At 37.2% G+C, this 19150-nt stretch overlaps 1 protein-coding gene across 4 annotated transcripts in view; it reads right to left on the bottom strand.

Moving 5' to 3' along the window:
• ARHGAP15 (Rho GTPase activating protein 15) overlaps positions 1 to 19150 on the bottom strand; it is a 619122-nt gene that overhangs the window by 518391 nt on the left and 81581 nt on the right. For all 4 annotated transcript variants that reach the window (XM_040474977.1, XM_040474975.1, XM_040474976.1 and 1 more), the window contains exons 4-5: positions 11377 to 11438; positions 635 to 722 (exon numbers count right to left, since the gene is read on the bottom strand). In XM_040474977.1, the coding sequence (XP_040330911.1) occupies positions 635 to 722; positions 11377 to 11438 (150 nt within the window). The remainder of the gene's footprint in view (positions 1 to 634; positions 723 to 11376; positions 11439 to 19150) is intronic.

Here is a 19150-nt window from a genome sequence, read left to right as displayed (position 1 = left end):
GCTGGATATAGTGAATGTCGCAGTTAGACTAAGATAAAAAATCACTTTGTTAACTTAGAGTGTTTCCTCATTGGTAACACCCTATATTAAGGTGCCATTTATAAACAGTTTACTATTATTTATTAATGTATGAAGCACTTTACAGCATGCTAGATAACAACTTAAATTCATGTATTAAAGATGCACATACATGGTTTAATAGGATTTACGTCTTATAATATTCTTTAAAACAGCTTCCCATAGTCTCATCCGTTAAGCATTTATTACTAATGTATTTTATAACATACTTTATAATACATTATTTGAGCAAGTAGCTGCATTTAGTGATCATTTCATAAATAAGAATAAAGCATTTATAAATGGCACCTTAATTTAAAGTGTTACCTTCACATTACTAGATAGCTGTTCACCATCCATCTCATTTTGTGATTATTCTCCAAATGCACCACTTAATAAAACAGACACTAAGTTCTATTTTCCCTTCATCTGATTAAAAGTTTATTGAGTCATTTCCTCCATCTGCTTTCAGTTGTTGGGAGCTTGGAGGCTCTAGTGTGATTTCTGATGAAACCAAACTTTTAATTCAATAACATTTCTGTGAAGATGATAATAGCAGAAACAGAGAGCTACCTACCATGTTAGCCAGAGCCTGCTGCTTAGATTCTTTGTAAAATTCAATTTTTCGACTAGAAAGAACGATCCAGGAAGTAGACCAGTTTTTCCTTAGGAAAATAAAAAAGGATAAAAAAGCATTATCATTTGAAGAAATCCTTCATAGATATTATATAAGCAACATTTGGAATGAGCAGAGACTGTATTTTTAATTAGTCTTCATAAAAGTTTTTTCTTTATTAAAATCTATAGGTGGTATGGAATTTGGGTAATAATAAGGACCTTCTGTAATTTTTAAAAATCATGGCATTTATAGTAAACATTTTTCAATTTGAATTTCCTCCCAAATTCTTTTTCAAGTACTAAAACTCCAATATTTGTGTATCCATGTCCCCCTTCACAGTCTTTGTTTCCACAGCAAGCTAAAAATAGCAGGGTAAAAACAGAAATCAGAACCCCTGCCTTTATTGTTACTTCTCCTCATTGTTTCAGTATATTTCAGAATCTGAAAAACTAACCAGCTAATGTGTCACTACCTACTTCAAAATATTATTTTAATGTTGAATCTCACTGGAAATCAAAGAAATGCAAATAAAAAGAGTGAAATGCTTTTTCCTTCCTTGACAATCAATTTGGCAAGAATTAGAAGAAATAACACCAAGGGTTACTGAGAGTGTGGAGAAATGGATTCTCCCATACAATTCTGATGGGAGGGCACCCAAGCATATTTTTCTGGAGTGAATTTGGCAATATGTTTTATTTAAGTTTATTTATTTTGAGAAAGAGACGGAGAGAGAGTGGGGCAAGGGACAGAGAGAGAGGGAGCCCAAGCAGGCTCCACACTGTCAGCACCAAGCCCAAGGCAGAGCTCAAACCCAAGAACTGTGAGATCATGACCTGAGCTGAAATCAAGTGGGAGGCTTAACTGACTGAGCCACCCAGGCACCCCGGCAATATGTTTGTTTTTTTTTAATCTTTTGAAATGTGTTTGTCTTTTGACTAAACAAGTCCATTCCTATGAATTTAAGTTTATACTAAAGAAGTCATCTCATAAGTGGGTAAGGCTGTGTGCACAAGAATAAAGTGTGCCCCATTATTTCTTAATTCTGCACCTAAAATATATTTAAAAAGATTAGTTGCATAAATTGCCTATAATAGATTCCTATAACGGAAAATGAATCCTATGCTGTAAAAGAATACTGATATGGGAAGGTTTTAACAAAGATCATAATACAATATATAGTTTATAACTATAAACTACACAAAAATTCCTACACAAAAATATGTTTAAAATGACCATTCACGATCTTTGTGTAATTTATTTCCACTTGCTTCTTAGAATTTAGGGGTTTGATTGAAAGGACAGCTTTGAATTCAGTAAAGTTAATATTTACACCAAGGTTAGATTGCTCTTACATGCCTGAACTTTCTTAACCATACACCATTGTGTTAAAAAAAAAGAAAAAAGAAAAAAAATGATAAACAGAAACAAAACAATCAATATGTATTTTCTAACATGAAAATATGAACATTTATGTTCTTGGACCCACTTGTCTTCAAATGGGTCTACCATTTCAACCAAACAATGAAAAAGGTGGGGAAACACACACACACACACACACACACACACACACACACACACACAGAAAGCCACAAAGACTTTTCCCCTCTTTTCCCCTAAAACCCACTTCTCCTTTTGGGTTCCAGTAGCAGCAAAATGGAGCAGGGCAGCCATAGCCTTGTCTCTATGCAGGTCGTAATATTAGATGACCCCATAAAGAGAAAAGAAAAACATTGGAAGGAATGCTGGCCTACACCGGGCATCTTTTATCTCTACCCCTTATTTTGACAGTATGTGATCAGGGAATATGGAACACCCTCAGACTGATGGAACCCATATTTAACCTGCCTGTTATATTTCCCACTATATTTTTCATCTCATGGCAGGGAGATACTATACCTTATTTGTTTCCAGTCTATAGCAAGCCCTGGATAAATGGTTCTGATTTGAATCTGTTTCAGATGTTGATCGTTTACAGAATGTGTTGGCATTACTCTTCCCTTCCTTAAACTCAGAACTGGAACTGGTTAGAAATGAAGTTGCATGAAATTCAATTATCTCATGGTTCTCTGTTAGAACTTTGAACTGTTATGAAATGTTCCCTGGTCGGTGAATCTGATGAACAAGTCTGGAAGGGTAAGAACTGCAGGTCTTGGAACCTTGGTGCTATGAATTGCCCTGACACTTTCGTTTTGAATTTATAAGTTACAATGTGTCTATGGTATTAGAAGAAAAGTGAAGATTGTTTCAATTTGCTTAATTTTATTTCAAAAGGAAGAAGAAATGCTGTTGTCAACCTTTTAGATGCCCCCATATCATTTCAGTTTTTTTCCAGTATCTCTTTAAAATAAAAATTAGCATAAATTATTTTGAGTACCTACTAAAGTTTGATTGCCTAGTAGAGGTTGAGTTTCACAAAAAAGATAATGAAGATACTAATATGTCCATTTATTAATATAGAGAATGAGGTTCAGAGAGTTTAGGTAACTCACTTAAGGCCACTTAGATTTAGAGTCAAACCCAGTTTCTCTGATTTGAAGCCTGTAATCTATTCGCTAATTTATGCTGTCTTTTTTTTTAAGGATTAAGCATTACTAACTTGGTTAAGAAGATTGTCAATGTCAGATTTCACCACGGTTTTGTTTGAAATGCTCACATTGTGACACCTAGTGTGCATAGCCTGTGACAAAATAGGAGCCATGTAGGCTCCCTCATGAACTACTTTACCTGACCCTAATTGGAAGGACAAAGCACAGACCTGCCACTTCCAAACTCTCTCCTTCCCTTAGAAGTTGCATTGGTTTAAAGGATGGACCATTCAACTCCTCAAAAGAAGCTGGAAGCAGGGCACCTAACAGTGGCATCTGTGTCTTTTCTGCTGGGGAATTACTCTGGTCTGTGATGAGCAGACTCATCTGCACTCTGTGAAGACCAAAAAACAGGAAGTGAGTCAAAGCCTCCAGTCTAGGAGTGGCTGACAATTCACATAAGGGGCACACCTTTTAACCTCTGACTTAAGTTGGAACCTGACTCTATGAATGAGGTACTCTGGGGACTTGACCATTTTCCTTACAATATCTGGTCCATACCCCATCTGGTAGCTTTGGCCTCTGCTGCCCGTAATTCTCAGGATATCAGCTGAAGAGCTTTCTCACCTCATGACTGTAACACAGGAGCCACTTGGACGGCATTGTCAGCTCTGGAGAGAGTCGTGAAAAGAGTCAAGTGGCAAACTTTTGCCCTGGCTTGAACTTTTAATGCTTTCTCTATGCAATCGAATGCTTATAGGTTCTATTGTTCAGTGTATTGACAGACAACTCAGGAAGCGAGTTACTCCTGCAAACTTTGAGGGCTTAGCCAGAACAGGTGAGTCTTGCAGTGTCTGATGAGGCTTTTAAAATAGACCCTTTAAGGATGAAACAGTTTTCAAAATGGAGAGAAAGTCCTTCTACTCCCCCATCTCCTCCAGAGAGACAAGACATCATCCCTAACCTCTTACAGCTTTTCCACTTCTGCGCACATTATCCGACATTTGGTAGGTGTTTATTAAAGGTTTTTGAGCAAAAGAATATATATGGACTCTCAAATTTCAGGAAGGTCACACATCTAGATTTTTCCTGCTCAATGTGTGCTGTTATTCACTAACAAGGTCTACAAAAGCACCACCCTCCTGTATTTCTCTTCTCTGTTCCTTAGTTTCCTAGTGTTTTGATATGTCTTTCCTAGCATTAAAGAAACAACAATAACAACTATTTAAAGATTCTGGTTTACTATATATTTTTTTCTAATTTATAATTCTACTGGAAATACTTGAATTTTCCCTAGAGGTCTTTCTGACTTGCAGAGGTGTGTCGGTAAGATGAGCTATTATTATGCATGCATTGTCCCCGCTCTGGTGCTAGGTATCACACCTGGTATTTTGTTGTATGTGTTGAGTAATTAAATCACAAGGTCAGTCACTAGTATCTATTGAACATCCACCACACAACTGTCACAATTCCAAGAACTGAATATATAAAGGCCACAGGGGTGCCTGTGTTGGCTCTGTCGATTGAACGTCTGACTCTTGATTGCGGCTCAGATCATGATCTCATAGCTCGTGGGTTTAAGCCCCACATCAGGCTCTGTACTGACAGCTGTGAGCTGTTATGAAATGTTCTCTCTCCCTCTCTCTCTGCCCCTCCCCTGCTTGCGCACTCTCTCTCTCTCTCTCTTTCAAAATAAATAAATAAACTTTGAACACATAAAGGCAAATAAGAGACACCTCAAGGGGAGGTCTCAGGGGGAGACAGGCAATAAACATGGAAACAAAGCCTCCACATGGCCCTGGGAGGTGGGTGATACCCCCATATTACAGATGAGGACACTGAAGATTAGTGAGTCTGCATCCCACCCAAAGGTATAGAAGTCATAAATATGGGATTCGAGCCAAGTGTCTCAGACCTTGAAGGCCCCATTCACTGTGCTGTCTAGTGGTCTCTAGAGCAGGTGTCATGCAGCTCTCCATTAGTCATTCTGAGCATGTCTGTGGAGAGCCTCATAATAGGCTCTGAGAAAGGAAGGAAAAGAACTTTTGTCAAACAAGTACTTAAATGTATTTCTCTCTGGAGTGAGGCCACTTCTTAGCCTGACCTGGGATGTTGCGGATCCTTTATTCCCTACCTTCCCATGATGGCTAGCAGGTAAATTTATCCATTGTTGGGAGCCAATTAGTGCCTCATGATTTCACCATCTTAACTGGAAGGGCATTCTTTTCTATTTCTCCACACAGAGGTACAAAACAAAAAACAAAAAAACAAAAACCCAACCTATTAGATATGGACTTCAGGTTAAGGAAGACACAGAGCTCAGGAAATATTCAACCTCAGTAAGTCAAAGGTCCTAGGAATAGGTGGACAGTCTCCCCACAAATGTATGGAGAACAATCAGGGGAGGGACTGATATGGATACTAGTGATTCAGTGCAGGAGACAGATTGTGACTCAAGAAATGCAAGTATTTATGTTTATTTTCTTTTGGCAAAAGCACAAATCATGCCAAAGGTGGGGAGAGGTGCTTACCACAATTAAAAGGAGGAAGAACTAAATTTGAATGACAATTATTTACATGTATGTAATTGGTGCAACATTTTATACAAGTGAGACACTTTACAAAATTTTCCTAGAACAAATCCTCAGTTGTGAAAGGACGTGAGGCAGAGGCAGGGCAGAGCTGGCGGTGAAATCCCCCAAAACCCAAAAACAGCACAGGCATCAGCGCGGGGGGGAAAACTCTTTGCATTCTACAAAATGGACACCGGGTGGCAGCACATAATAACAGCAACTTTGTAACTGCTTATCTGAAGAAGGCTAGATAGTGCTTAAAATATTTATTACCATTGTAAGACTTTGTTAGCCTGAGCTCAGGTGTAACACATTCATTTGTTTTATATCTTACACTCACTTCTCCTATGCCTCCTTTAGGTAATGACAGATGGCCAACCAAAAGTCAGAGGAAAATATACATGAGATAGCTTCATAAATTTCAGACTCTCTTTGGGCCACATGCCTTTTTATCTGACTTGGTCCCACTGGATTTGACATGATTCCCCACAGTGGCAGGAATGAAAGTGATTTATGCCAGTATCCCTGACCGTCCATAAAATCCTTTGGTCACTGTTAAATGTTCTTACTCATTCTCAAACTGGTAGGTTAGGAAATTATTTCTTCTCTCTCATAGTCTAAGTTCTTGTACATCGCCACTGCTAAAAGGGGGCCAAAGAAACACAGACGTATAAACACATACATCTTTGTCAGTATTACAAGAAATGTGAAATCTTGATATATTCGAAGAGTTATCAGATGTTAGAAATTACAGCATAGAGTGGAAATTTTAAAACTAAAGCAAACTTTTACAAATTAACTTCTGTATTCTGTACTATCCAAATCTTCCCTCCAGTCCTCACTACTGAACGTGAAAAGAGAAAAAGACAATTCAGCCTGGAAGAATTTATGGGGATCTTGAGCAGAAAGTGGTAAAGAACAAATAAGTTCACATTAGCAGTGTACTTTAGCATCATGTTCTAAAGTCTCTTCTGAGAAACAATTGTTCAAGAAAAAAAAAGAGAGGGAACAAACAAAAACAAAGGTCTCAAAAGCAGAACAGGGACCAGCTACATGCGATAAGATGTACAGAGCACAAGTGAGATGCTGCTGACAGTGCAGGCATGAAGTGACAGTGACAGGTGGAGATGGAGAGGTAGTGTCCATGTTGTCAGGTGCCTTCTGTACATGGAAGTATTGAAAGGAGCTTTTCACTAGGGTTTCCCAGAGCTGCAGAGAGGCCTGGGATATTTCCTTTCAGAGATGGAAGTCCCAAAATGAAGAAATTCTTAAACATCACCAGAAAAACAAACCGCATTTTCAGTGTAAACAATTAAAAAAATGAAAGCTGAATGCTACGTGTATTCAACTTTCAATCTTGCCTCTGTATCACATGGTAATTTATGGCACCCCATTTCAGGATAAGCTAAATTTACGGCCCTTTATGAGTGTCAGATATAGTCAATGAGTTCTCCTTTCTGTTACCCACTTTTATTCATAGTCAGAGAGTGGTTAAACTCTTCCTAGAGAAAAAGAGAAAATATATGAAAGAGGGAACCTAAACAAAAAGGAAAAGGAGGGGAAAGAGGGAAAATAAAAATACAATGCATGATGTAGATGACTTATCATGGATTTGTGAGTAGAAAACTTTATAGAGAATAATAAAATAATGTTTGCTAAGTGATAATTGAAGCCCTTAGCACTGTTGATGGTATGAACTAAACGGACAGTTCTTATTCCCTGGCTCCAAATAGTTTCAAGCAAGAGAGAAAACACTAACCTACTTCAGAGGACAGGGCTAAAATCTGATACTTACTATACATACAATAAGATTTGGGAGGAAGGAGAGGCTAATACCAGCGACCAATTTTCTCCATTTGTACAAGTGAAAGTAAAATAGTAACACAGCCTATCTCACAGCATTATTTCAGTATTACTGGTGGAGCATTTATCCAAGTACTGGACAGAGTATGTGTTTAGAAATACTGCTTATTAATTAATTAAACTGTATAACAAAATATAAAGCATTTTAATAAGTGGGGAAACGTCAATAAAAAAGACATTTATATTAGAAATACAAACTATAGCAACTATGGTATACTATTTAATAGTTACTAAATTTTCAATGGGATGAAAACAACACAATTTTCAAGGTTATGATTAAGCTGACCATTTTGTTGCCAATTAAACATATCAACACTTTGAGCAAACAATATGACAATATGTAACATTAAAAAAAAAAAAAAGTCATGTGATTTAATCAAGTATTCCAGGGTTAGCATTTCTCCTAAAAAATAAAAGAAACATTGACAAACAATAGGAGTTTTACTCCAATTATAGCTATTTTAGTATAAGACTGGAATCAACTTAAAATTCAAATAAAGAAAGGTGTAGGAATGGTTTGGTATATTATAGTGCCATCAACCTGGTATATGTTATTAAACATGGTGACCATATCTACAGAATTCAACTGGTAAAACATGTACAATAAAAGACTAAAGCAAACCCCACAAACAATCAAGAGTAAAATTATGGAACAATATGGATCAAAGTTAAAGATTTTTGGTCATTGAGGACTTTGATCAGCACAGTAAATAGACCGTGAGAGACTTGGAGGAGATATTTGCAAAGTCTAAAGTTGACAAGGTATTACTACCTGGAGCATATTAGGAGTTCTTTCAAAAACAAAGTAAGTAGGTCAATAGAAAATCATCAAAGTTGAAACATAGGCAATTCTCAGAAGGCAGAACCTGACTAACTCAAAATAGATGAAGTGATGCTCAACTAAAATGCCAATGAGAGGAATAAAAATAAATGTAGTAACATTCTATTGCCATCAACTTGCAAAACTGAGTTATATAATGCTGTGTGATGAGATGATGGCAGGGCAGGTTCCCTTCTGCTTTGAAGAAGGAGTGTGTACTTGTGCACTCATTCAGGGAGGAGTCTGGCAGTAGCATTCAATGGATTTATAGATGTGTGTATCTTACCACCAAGCAATCCTTCACTCCTGGGTACAGGCCCCAGAGAGAATGGCTAACAGGTTCATAAGGGGACATATATGTATGGTTTATTGCAATGTTGTTTGAGATGGAAGGAGTTAGGGACAATTTAGGTGTCCACTCCTGGGAGGTTAAGTTAAATTTGGTGTATTTACACAATGACAAAATGGGCAGCAGTTGGAAGAAATGAACTCATTTTAAATATATAGATATAGATTCATGTCCAGACACTAACACTGAAGAAATATAATAAGAAACAGAACGAAGTTTAAAACACAAAAGGGCTTATGAAACTTAGAGCACATTCACATACACACAACTACACACTATTTGCTAGAATGCCACACATATAACCACATAAATATATAGAGAGTGGATTTGATGAACATACATTCTACAGGGGACTGAAGTGAGGATTGGAGGCTGAAAATAAAATAAAACCAGTTAGGGGTCTTGCCCAGAATGATGATAATAAAAGGCCACACACTGAAGAGTAAAATCAACTCAGTTCGGTGCACCTGATGCTAAAAAAAAAAGAAAGAAACTGAAATGTATATAACTTTAAATGAAAAAAGCTGAAAGAATGCATAATTGTATGCAAACTGGTTGAAACAACAATAAAACAGAGCACAAGCTAATGTTTATATGAATTTAAACTAGAACACAAAAATGATTTGCAAACTGATTAAAGTAACAACAAATGAAACGAATATAAAATGATATGTACACTGATTGAAACTGACTAAAAAAATGTATTCACGGGAATTGGTTAGGGAAAGGGCCTTATTCTGCCCCTCTGCATTTTCTTGACACCATCTTATAAGAAAAAAATTTTATCAGGACAGTTTATGGGCAAAAACACTATGAAACCATTCTGGTGGGACATCATCTTTATTTTCTGGAATTTCTTTCATTGGTATCTCCTCCTTTTCCATGCGTGAGAGCTTGAGGGAAAGCTCTCACCTCCTCTCCCCTACCAAGCCCCAGTGAAAGCTAAAGTGATAACTTAGACGAGGCCTTGGGTCCTTTTCTGTCCTTCCTTTGGGCTTTGTGCGCACATAACTGGTAAGGTAAGAAAGGGTCTTGGTTATTCACCCTGGAAAGAGCCATTGCTGCCCTCAGCACCACTCCCATGAGCTGGTGTCACCGGGAGTGAGGTCCAAGGAAAAGGAGGACACAAGGATTAATCAGTCAAAGCCAAAAACTCCTCCTGTCACCCTTTGACAATACAACTCCCTAAGCCAGATTCTCCACTGAGGTGGGGACAAGTCCAGTGTCTTAAAGCAGCCTTGAGCCTTGCATTTGACTCTGTCTCCTATTCATGTTTCTCCTGGACTCTTCAAGGGGATGTGGCTGCAGGGTTACTGCAGAGAAACAGTGTAAAAGAGGGTTCAAGGCCCTCTTTACTGTCTGAGAATAACACACAATATAAGAAAAAAAAAAGAGCCTGTTCTTTAAAATTGAAATAGCTATTTTAAGCAGTAGTAGAATTATGGATGATTATTTTCTCCAGTTTTACTCCTTTTAAATAAACATATACACACTCCATTACAGGCAGCAAAAAAAGCATACTTCATGGTCTAATGTTGGTCAGAATGCTGTCCTAGTAATGAATTGCATGATACAATTAACAAATGTCCCATTGTATAGCTAATTAGTACATTCATCCTTCATGGTTTAATAATATAGTCATAAGTAAATGCTTTGTCTCCCAATATGAGCGCCTTCTACATATCTCTGTAGCTTGCATATTACCTAGCACAAAGCTAAGTATGTAATAGCACCTATATGAGAAATAGGAAAAATTCTAAAATGGAAATGATTATTTCTAAGTATCCCACACACAGAGAATGTCTAGCATCTTTCTCTACCTATCAACCTTATTTTTTCCTTCAAGGCTTTTGTTGTTGTTGCATGGGAAATTCTTATTTCCTTTTTCTAATTTCTCTCACCTTACTCTGTGTTCATTTCACCTCCAAATGTGGCAACATTCAACTTTTTATTTGGCAGGTGATTTTATTTTCCTTTTTATCTTTCTCAAATGAATTTTATCTGAGTAGTAAATGTACTTCAAATCCTCCATTCTTCAAAAATTATGCTCCCGACATATTGTAGGGAGATTTTTGTATACTGCAAAAAGAGTACACTCATCCCTTCATCTGTTAAACCCAAAATCAAGACTCATTATCCTATTTATTTGCATTTTTTTTAAGATTCAAGATCCAGGGGTGCCTGGGCGGCTCAGTCGGTTAAGTGTCCAACTCTTGGTTTTGGCTCAGGTCATGAGCTTTCGATTCATGAGATCAAGCCCCGCGTCTCTCTCTCCCTGCCCCTGCCCTGCTCTCAAAATAAATAAATAAACTTAAAAGAAAAATAAATTTTCAAGTTCCAGAAGGACAAGAGCACTTCATTTAATATTATGTGCAATGATATTGAAGGTAGTGCTTTATTAGAAAACTGTAATTACATTAAAATAATAGTGTTTATCATAGTGATAGCAGAGGGGAATATCCTGGTATTGTACCATAGGGCCTTCCTTTCTAAACAACAGCAGTGATACAAGTTGAGGAGGTGGGGAACTATCACAGTTATGTAAAAGTGAATTAAGTAACCTTTATTACCTTAGTTTCTTTCCTCCATCTGCAATTTTAGCTTTTTGAAGATAACCTTCTTTTTCAACCATCTGCAAAAAGAAAGCATACATTAAAACTGTGTCAAACTCCTATGCATTATTATTTTGAGTGAACCTATGCTCTCCAACAGTCATTGCAGTGATGGAAGTTTCCAGTCATAGAACTTCATTAATAATGCATATATAGCTTATGGGAAGTGCCTGCAAGATCATAGTCATTACAAGCCGTTAAATATCCAAAAGAAAGATTGCAAAGAATAATGTGAATGATTTATTAGATGGCAATACACCTTTACTCACTTTTCTTTCAGGGTATTGAAGTCCCTTGCTACAAAGTTGATTAAAAATGGTAAAACAAAAACAAATTTAATGCTTTTCTTAATTTAATGATCATCCTTAGAAAAGGTCCTTTCCACACCTAATCCTCACTACCTCATGTATCTGCTGAGGCCAGGAAGTGAAAAGAATTCAGTGGAACCAAGTAACAGAGCCAGTTGAACTATGAAAGGGCATTTAAAACAGTGATATTTCATGCATTTCCTTCGGTCACTAAGACACACTATAGTAGCACTATTTCATTATCTTCTTCCATAATGTGGGTTTGCTTCCTTTCCCGTTTGTACTTATTGGCTTTCATCGTTAATACAGCTGCAAGTTTCTTAAAGGAGTTTCAATAATTTGTTATAACTTCATAGAGGTTTTTGTGGAGTTCTAGGGTAAATAAATGCACAATGCTAATTGCGATGTGTTAACTCCCAGCAAAGTCTATAGTAGGCATTTTAATTTCTGAGCACCTCATTGCCTTGTTCCTCTGTCAGTCCCACACACCCTTATCTCAAGTCCTTATCCTGTGTTCCATCTTTTCACACTAGATGAATTGACAACAACCTTCTCCCCCACACTATATGCTAGAAGCTTCTAGAAGACACCTGCCTAACATCAAAGGACCACATTCCCTCAGTTCCACCCTTTCCCCCTGACTGTAGTACTCCACCCCACCATGTCTCCATCTCATAAACTCCTAAATGCATTAAATCTACTTTAAAATTCAATTTATCTGTGTATTGTTATAGGATCCTTCCAAGATTCCTCTGTAATCTCTTTTAGGTGTCCCTGCCCTGAATCCCCATTTTCATTCTGCCATTATCACTATAACAGCACTTATTGGGTCATAGTGTAGTTGTCCATTTACAGAGGTCCCCCCGAGCTGCAGGGGATATACACCAAGACTCCCAGTAGATGCCTGAAATCATGGATCACACCGAACTGTATATATACTATGTTCTTTCCTATACATCCATATCTGAGATAAGGTTGAACTTATAAATTAGGCATAATAAAATTAACAACAGCTAATAATAAAATAATTATTATACCAATATACCGTAATAAAAGTTATACGAACGTAGTCTATCTCTCAAAACATCCTATTGAACTGTACGCATCCTTCTTGTGATGAGGTGAGATGACAAAATGCCTACATGATGAGATGAAATGAGATGAATGATGTGGGCACTGTGACATAGCGTTGGGCTACTATTGACCTTCTAATGGTATGTATGTCTGAAGGAGGATACCCTACTTCTGGATTCTATGGACCATGGGTAACTGGAACCGTGGAAAACAAAACTGTGAACTATGGGGACTACTGTATGTGGTGGTACCTGCACCTGTGCTGTGACTCTGCCTTTCACTCCTGGATTCCCAGCACCTACAGTACTTGCTGACACCAATAATCACAATTATAAATATTGTTTAAACAAATTAGTGGGTGCATGAGTGACTATTCTAATGTTTTTTTTTAATCTTTATAGAATAGTGAAAAAGCCAAAAACATCCATCTGCATACGTCAGGTGAAAGGAAGGGATACTTGGGGATAAATGAATTGTCCTAAACCACTAAAATTTCACCAGTTCGTGAATTGGTATTTACAAGACTCACTCTGATGTAGGTGAGATCTTTTCTCCTAATTGTTCACTATGATATTCCTAATACATAGCACAGTACTTGCCTTTAAAAATATATTTGATGAATGCACTTTAATAACAATGATGAAGATACTAATAATGATTCATAGCAAAGTTTTTTCCACATATCTACATTTCCAGAAAATTTCTTCTACTTCAGCATGTTCTCTACAGTCTAAAAGAGTCTGTGGAGGTCTCTTGGATAATTTTCAGAATCGTGATGCTCAATGGTGTCTTTTTTGTACTTGGATGCAACTATTTGTTTGTTTTTCCCACCTTTTATTCCACGTATACTGTCCCTTTTTTTGTGGTGCCAGAAAATTTTGTTTGTCTACCCCCTAAAGCCCATGTAATAAGTTTAGTGTTTAACTCTGGGCATTACTGATTTTTACAAGTGTTTGGAAGAAGGATGTTCTCAGTAGCAATTAGCATCACTGAGACAGTCCCTTTCTTTAGTAATGTATATTGAGAAATTTTGTTGTGTAAGCACAGACAAAATTTGCTGTTTTATTAAAGCTTTCTTCTGATGAAAATAAAGTAGTTACAAAAGTCTGAATTTATCTTTCAAAAAGCTACAAAACCTCTCAAGCCATCATAAAAATTGATGCATGCATTCTCAACTAAGAATATTGCCTTTTCCCTGCCAAAAAATTTACCAAAAGACCAGTGGGTGGAGGTTTAGTGCCCAGAATGTATTGTTGATGATCATTTCTTTAAAAAGGGAAGGGAAATTCAAAATGAAAAAAAAAAAAAACTAATAACTCTTTCAGAAAGAAGCAAACACAAGCCAGCTTGAGACACAGACTTTAAAATTCTCTCTCCCTGAACACATAAGAAATGCTTCTCCAGACACTGCTGGACTTTTTCAGAATATGGAGATTAAGACCAGGGACTGGATTTCTCATGTCAGGGCTCTATCAGTGTAACATCATTGCCATCAAACAGGCTGAGCCAGTTCCCATGATCTTGAGTCAAGGCAATAGAGTTTCCAGGCATGACCACACAGAGGCCCAGGAAAAAGGAAAGAAGAGGGGTGAAGAGCAAGTTAGTTTTCTTCTGCTATATCATCTCCCAAAGTCCAGGCTGCCTTTCAGGTCATTAGAGGTAGCTAATAATCATCCTACTACATACTCTTACTACACTTACTAGTGCCATATGTATGTTTACATATCTACATGTATTTACACGTGGTTATATACATTTACAATCATCATGCACACATTCCCATTTCTGGGATCAGGTGTCCATTCTTCTCAATTACCGCTTCGATACTTCATGTATACTCATTCATCCTTTCAATATATTTTCAATTAGTAACATCCTCTTCCCCTTTAATATCATCTGCTCTGCTCACAATGAGACTGCAAAGATTAATAGGACACTCTTAATCTTATCAAAGCTTATATGCTTGTGAGCTCACATTCAAAAGCACTCGTGTTCCTCTCTTTTGCAGAATGGATACCACACCCCATCTAGTCATCTCAGCAACTCAAGCCAGCTTCTGCCCTGGAACAGAACATTCCAACCAGTCTTCCTACACTGAAAACACTGCATTATTGTAAGTCCAATGCTGCAAGCAACACTTCACTCTTCATTATTTCTTGTCATGATACTTTGAAATACCCCACCGTATTTCAGGCATTAGAAATCAATTATTCCGGAAGGATCATAGGAGCTGAAAGAAGTATTAGGACAAGCAGAAGATTGCTATGTATTTTGTCTGTGGATGTACATATAGTATCATATTCATTATTTTAAGTATTTATTCCTACTCTGTGTTAATCCCATGGAATGAAGGGATGTTAATGTTTCAATTACAGTTGAGTATGCTGGTCATCTTAGGCTCGGATGGTCTTATCTCTAGTAATTTACAAAATTCTGTAAAGTTTTATATCTAAGTTTAGGATATTATGTGGCAAGTTCCAGGCCAACCTGAAATTCCCTTGAAGTAAAAGTACTCCCTAAACTCTGTATACTTAAGAAATGTCAACCAATCTTTAGATGCTGAATCTGGCTTCTTAAGCAATTTGTCCAATGTCCCTTCGACACCCTATTTTTTAATGTTAAATGGCAGGGAAGATCAGCAATTTGTCCGGATTGGATGCCAGCCAGTCTGCTAGCATTGAAGAAGTACTCAGCAGACACAACTGTGCTGAGATACAGATGAGAAGAATGAATGGCTGTGGGATACCCAGATAGCACCTGTTTATCAACCTAAGTTGGAGGCTATAGACAAGGCAGGAGAGCAGAAGACAACCTTTGATTAATGGTAACAATCGTGGAAGAAAGACCAGCCTGTAACCATAAGTACAGACATCGCAATTTATTATGTGAAGACTTCATGTTGTTCTCAGATAAAAGAAGTAGACTTGAAAAGAATAGGTTTTCATCTACAACAGTCCACCACAAGAATTCTGTGAAAATGCATCTTTATGAATAGAAATGAACTGAATCTAAAGACTTTCTCCAGATTTTGATGAGAAAGGATTGTGACTTTTAACACCAGAATCACACAGCCCTTATGCCTTACAATAATTTGCTCTGTTGATGTTTTTAAGTTATTGTTCTTTTACTCTTTGTTATGATTCTGTGTTCACTGGCAACCTCTGACTCCTAATTCAGCTTCTGAGATCCTCTGAGGTACAACATTGGTGACTTAAACAGTCAATATTAGTGTGTCTCCCATTATAAATTTACAAATCAGAGTTATTGTTTATACATGAGCTTCTTACAAATTTGGTTACTGTGAGCTAGTCCCAAGGCATCATGATCATTGATAAATAAAGTTTTTCTAGATCCACAAAACTGAGGCGGGCCCCCTGCCCTGAACTGGACTGAGCCTTCTAAAGTAGTGCCACCCTGTGGAACTTTCTGTATGACTGACCGATCTTCCTCTATGATAACTCAGCATATCTCTTTATAACCAAAACCCTGGGCCACCATAGCTTTCAAACAGATTTAGCATTTAAGTATTTTCCTATTTAGTAGTAAGGAAACTGCTATATTTTTCCCTGAACTTTTTAGAGATCACAGTACTTTGCTGATAATTTTGTTTAGATGATTTGTATTAAAAAGCACACATCCGGTTATATCATTTTACCCCCCCTAATACTGCTTCTCTTTCTTTATGAAATCTCTTCTTTACTTGTCCACTACCCACATAAATATACTTCATTGTTCTTTCCATTGGTTTTATTTTTTAACTAATTTTTTTTATTTTTAAAGTAAAAATTGTATTTACTTAAGGTGTACAACATGATGATATGTATACCAAAATGATTATTACTATAGTCAAGCTAATTAACATACCCATCTCCTCACATAGTTACCTTCTTTAAACCTGTTTGTGGTGAGAGCACCTGAGATCTACTCTGTTAGCAAATTTCCACTATATACTACAATATTATTAACTATAATCACCATGCTATATATACGTATCCTATATATCTCCATTGGCTTTCCTTCTTGTGACATGGTCTTCAGGTCACATCTTGTGACCATTTTCTTCTATGGGACTCATTGCTTACATTTTTCTTCTCAGTCTCCAATTATTTCTATACTGGCTCTGGATTTATTGCAATATCAGATCAGCTGACCATGTTTATGGACTTGCAGGTGACACAATCCATTAAGAATGGAAACGAGGGATGCCTGGGCAGCTCAATGGTTAAGTGTCCAACTCTTGAATTTTGGCTAAGGTCATGATCCCAGGGTGGTGGGATAGAACCCCATGTTGGGCTCTGCACTGACCGTGGACCCTTCTTAAGATTCTTTCTCTCTCCCTCTCTCTCTCTTTCTGCCCCTCTCCTCCACTCTTATGCTTTCTCTCAAAAAAAAAAAAGAAAAATTTAAAAAAAAGAATGGAAACAAAAGCAGAGAAAAAAAATCACCTTAAAAATCCAGTTTATCTGTATATCATATAAAGCACTAATTTAAAAAAATGCTTAATTTTAGAAGTACTTTACATATAGATCAAGAAAGAAATATGGTGTTTTGGCCTCATGTAAATACATAATTGACTGTGTGCATACTTGTAAAGAGTGGTAAACCAAAATTCAAGTTGGACACAGTGATGACATGAAAAGGGGAACAGAAGAAAAGCAAAGAAAAATTATTCTCTGTCATACACAAGAGGTGTCTGCAAAGAGCAAGCAAGCACTCTCAGAGAGGCTGTCTTGATTTCAGGCCTCCGAGTTAGGCATGGTTGCTCATTGCACTTATTTACACCCATTAGTATACATGTTGCGCAATGCTTTCATGGACATCCTGCCCATCTCACTTTCTCGGGGTTAGGCTTTGGGGTTCTGCTGAATGTCTTGAACTGGTTTTTAAATGCTGGGTTTGGCAAAGCACATATTCTGTTTTGCCAAATGCTTTTCCTCATCATTTTAAACCCCTGTGTGTTTCAAGGGAAATTTTACCCACATGTCTCTGATTTATTTACCCCTAACTCATCAAAATGTCATCTTGAAAAAACTGCTATTGGATGTTTAAGAACTCCGTGGCTTCTTCCTGAGCCTTTCATCTTTTAACCAGTGTGTTTCATTTTGCCTCCACCAAAAAGGCCCAGGTTCTGTTGGGGAATCGGACTGATGAGGGTAGTTCTTTGTGTCTCAAGAATTTTCTTCAGTCTTCTGGAGGCTTTTCCTGTATCCCACCTCTCTTTCTTCATCCTCAGTTTCTTTCTTCTTCCATAAATTCGACTTCTTTGTGTCCTTGATTTAAATATATTGTTTTTTCTTTCCCTGTCATTGGAATTCAGAAAGGAATGGTCTTCCAGGTTCCTGTCTGGGCAATTTATTAGCATAATTCAATTGTTTTTTTATAACCTAATTTGGTCTAGGCAGTAAGGAAAAAAGCATTGCTCAATGTTAATAGCCTTTGTTGTTGTTGTTGTGTGTGTTCTTTTCTCTACGCTAGAGTTAAATGAAATTCAAATGTGGATAGGAGGTGTTATTGTAACCTGTTTCTGTGTTTTCATGGCTTCTAATCCCCTTAACATCACCTGAAGGCCCCTCTTCATCTGAGCGCTGCCTCCCTTTCCCTACACCCCCTGACCCATTTCCCTTGTTCACCATATTCTAGTCAGTGTGGTGTTCTTGTAGTTTTTCAAAGGGGCTTAACTTTGTTCTGACCTCCAGACCTTCACACTTGCTGTTCCTCCTATTCACAACCTTCTTCGAGTTCTTTGCTTGACAAACTCTATGTATCCTGCAATCTCAATTTAAATGCCCCTTTCAAAGAGTGCTTTTATGACTACTTAATCCAGGGTAGGTTAGCCCCCTCTCATAGAAGCTTATTTTTCTTCCTCCATGGTTTGTTTTGTAATTTGTATTTAAAGTGATGCCTTCCTTTACTTGTTTAATACTTCTCTCCATTCCTGGATTTCAGGCTCCTTGAGTAAAGGACATGAATACTTAGCATATGATTACTTACCCCAAACTTAGCACGGCACCTAGCACAGGGACGGCCTCAACAAATCCAGGAATTAATAGACATTTCCATCGGAGAAAAGGAAGGGCACGTAAAACAATGACAACCAGGGGATGGTTTCTATTAGAGTTATTAAATTATATCACATATTATCAACACACTACTAACTTGAAGATCTGGGAGGATGTTATTTCAGAAAACCTAATTTTATCTTACTGAAGTAATATTTTGAAAGCCTAGAGAGCTTTTGGAAATTTTTTGCAATTTAAAGAAAGCACAGTCTGATCAATAGAATTATTCCCCCAAAGTGGCTGTCTTTTGTTTTAAAATAAGAAAACACTGTATGCTTACAATGTTTTTCA

The sequence above is a fragment of the Herpailurus yagouaroundi genome, unplaced genomic scaffold (genome assembly GCF_014898765.1).
Source record: "Herpailurus yagouaroundi ecotype Mexico unplaced genomic scaffold, PumYag 140, whole genome shotgun sequence".
NCBI classification, from domain to species: Eukaryota; Metazoa; Chordata; class Mammalia; order Carnivora; family Felidae; genus Herpailurus; species Herpailurus yagouaroundi.
The sequence above is the reverse complement of the archived record's forward strand: the minus strand, read 5'-3'. Positions and strand labels throughout refer to the sequence as shown.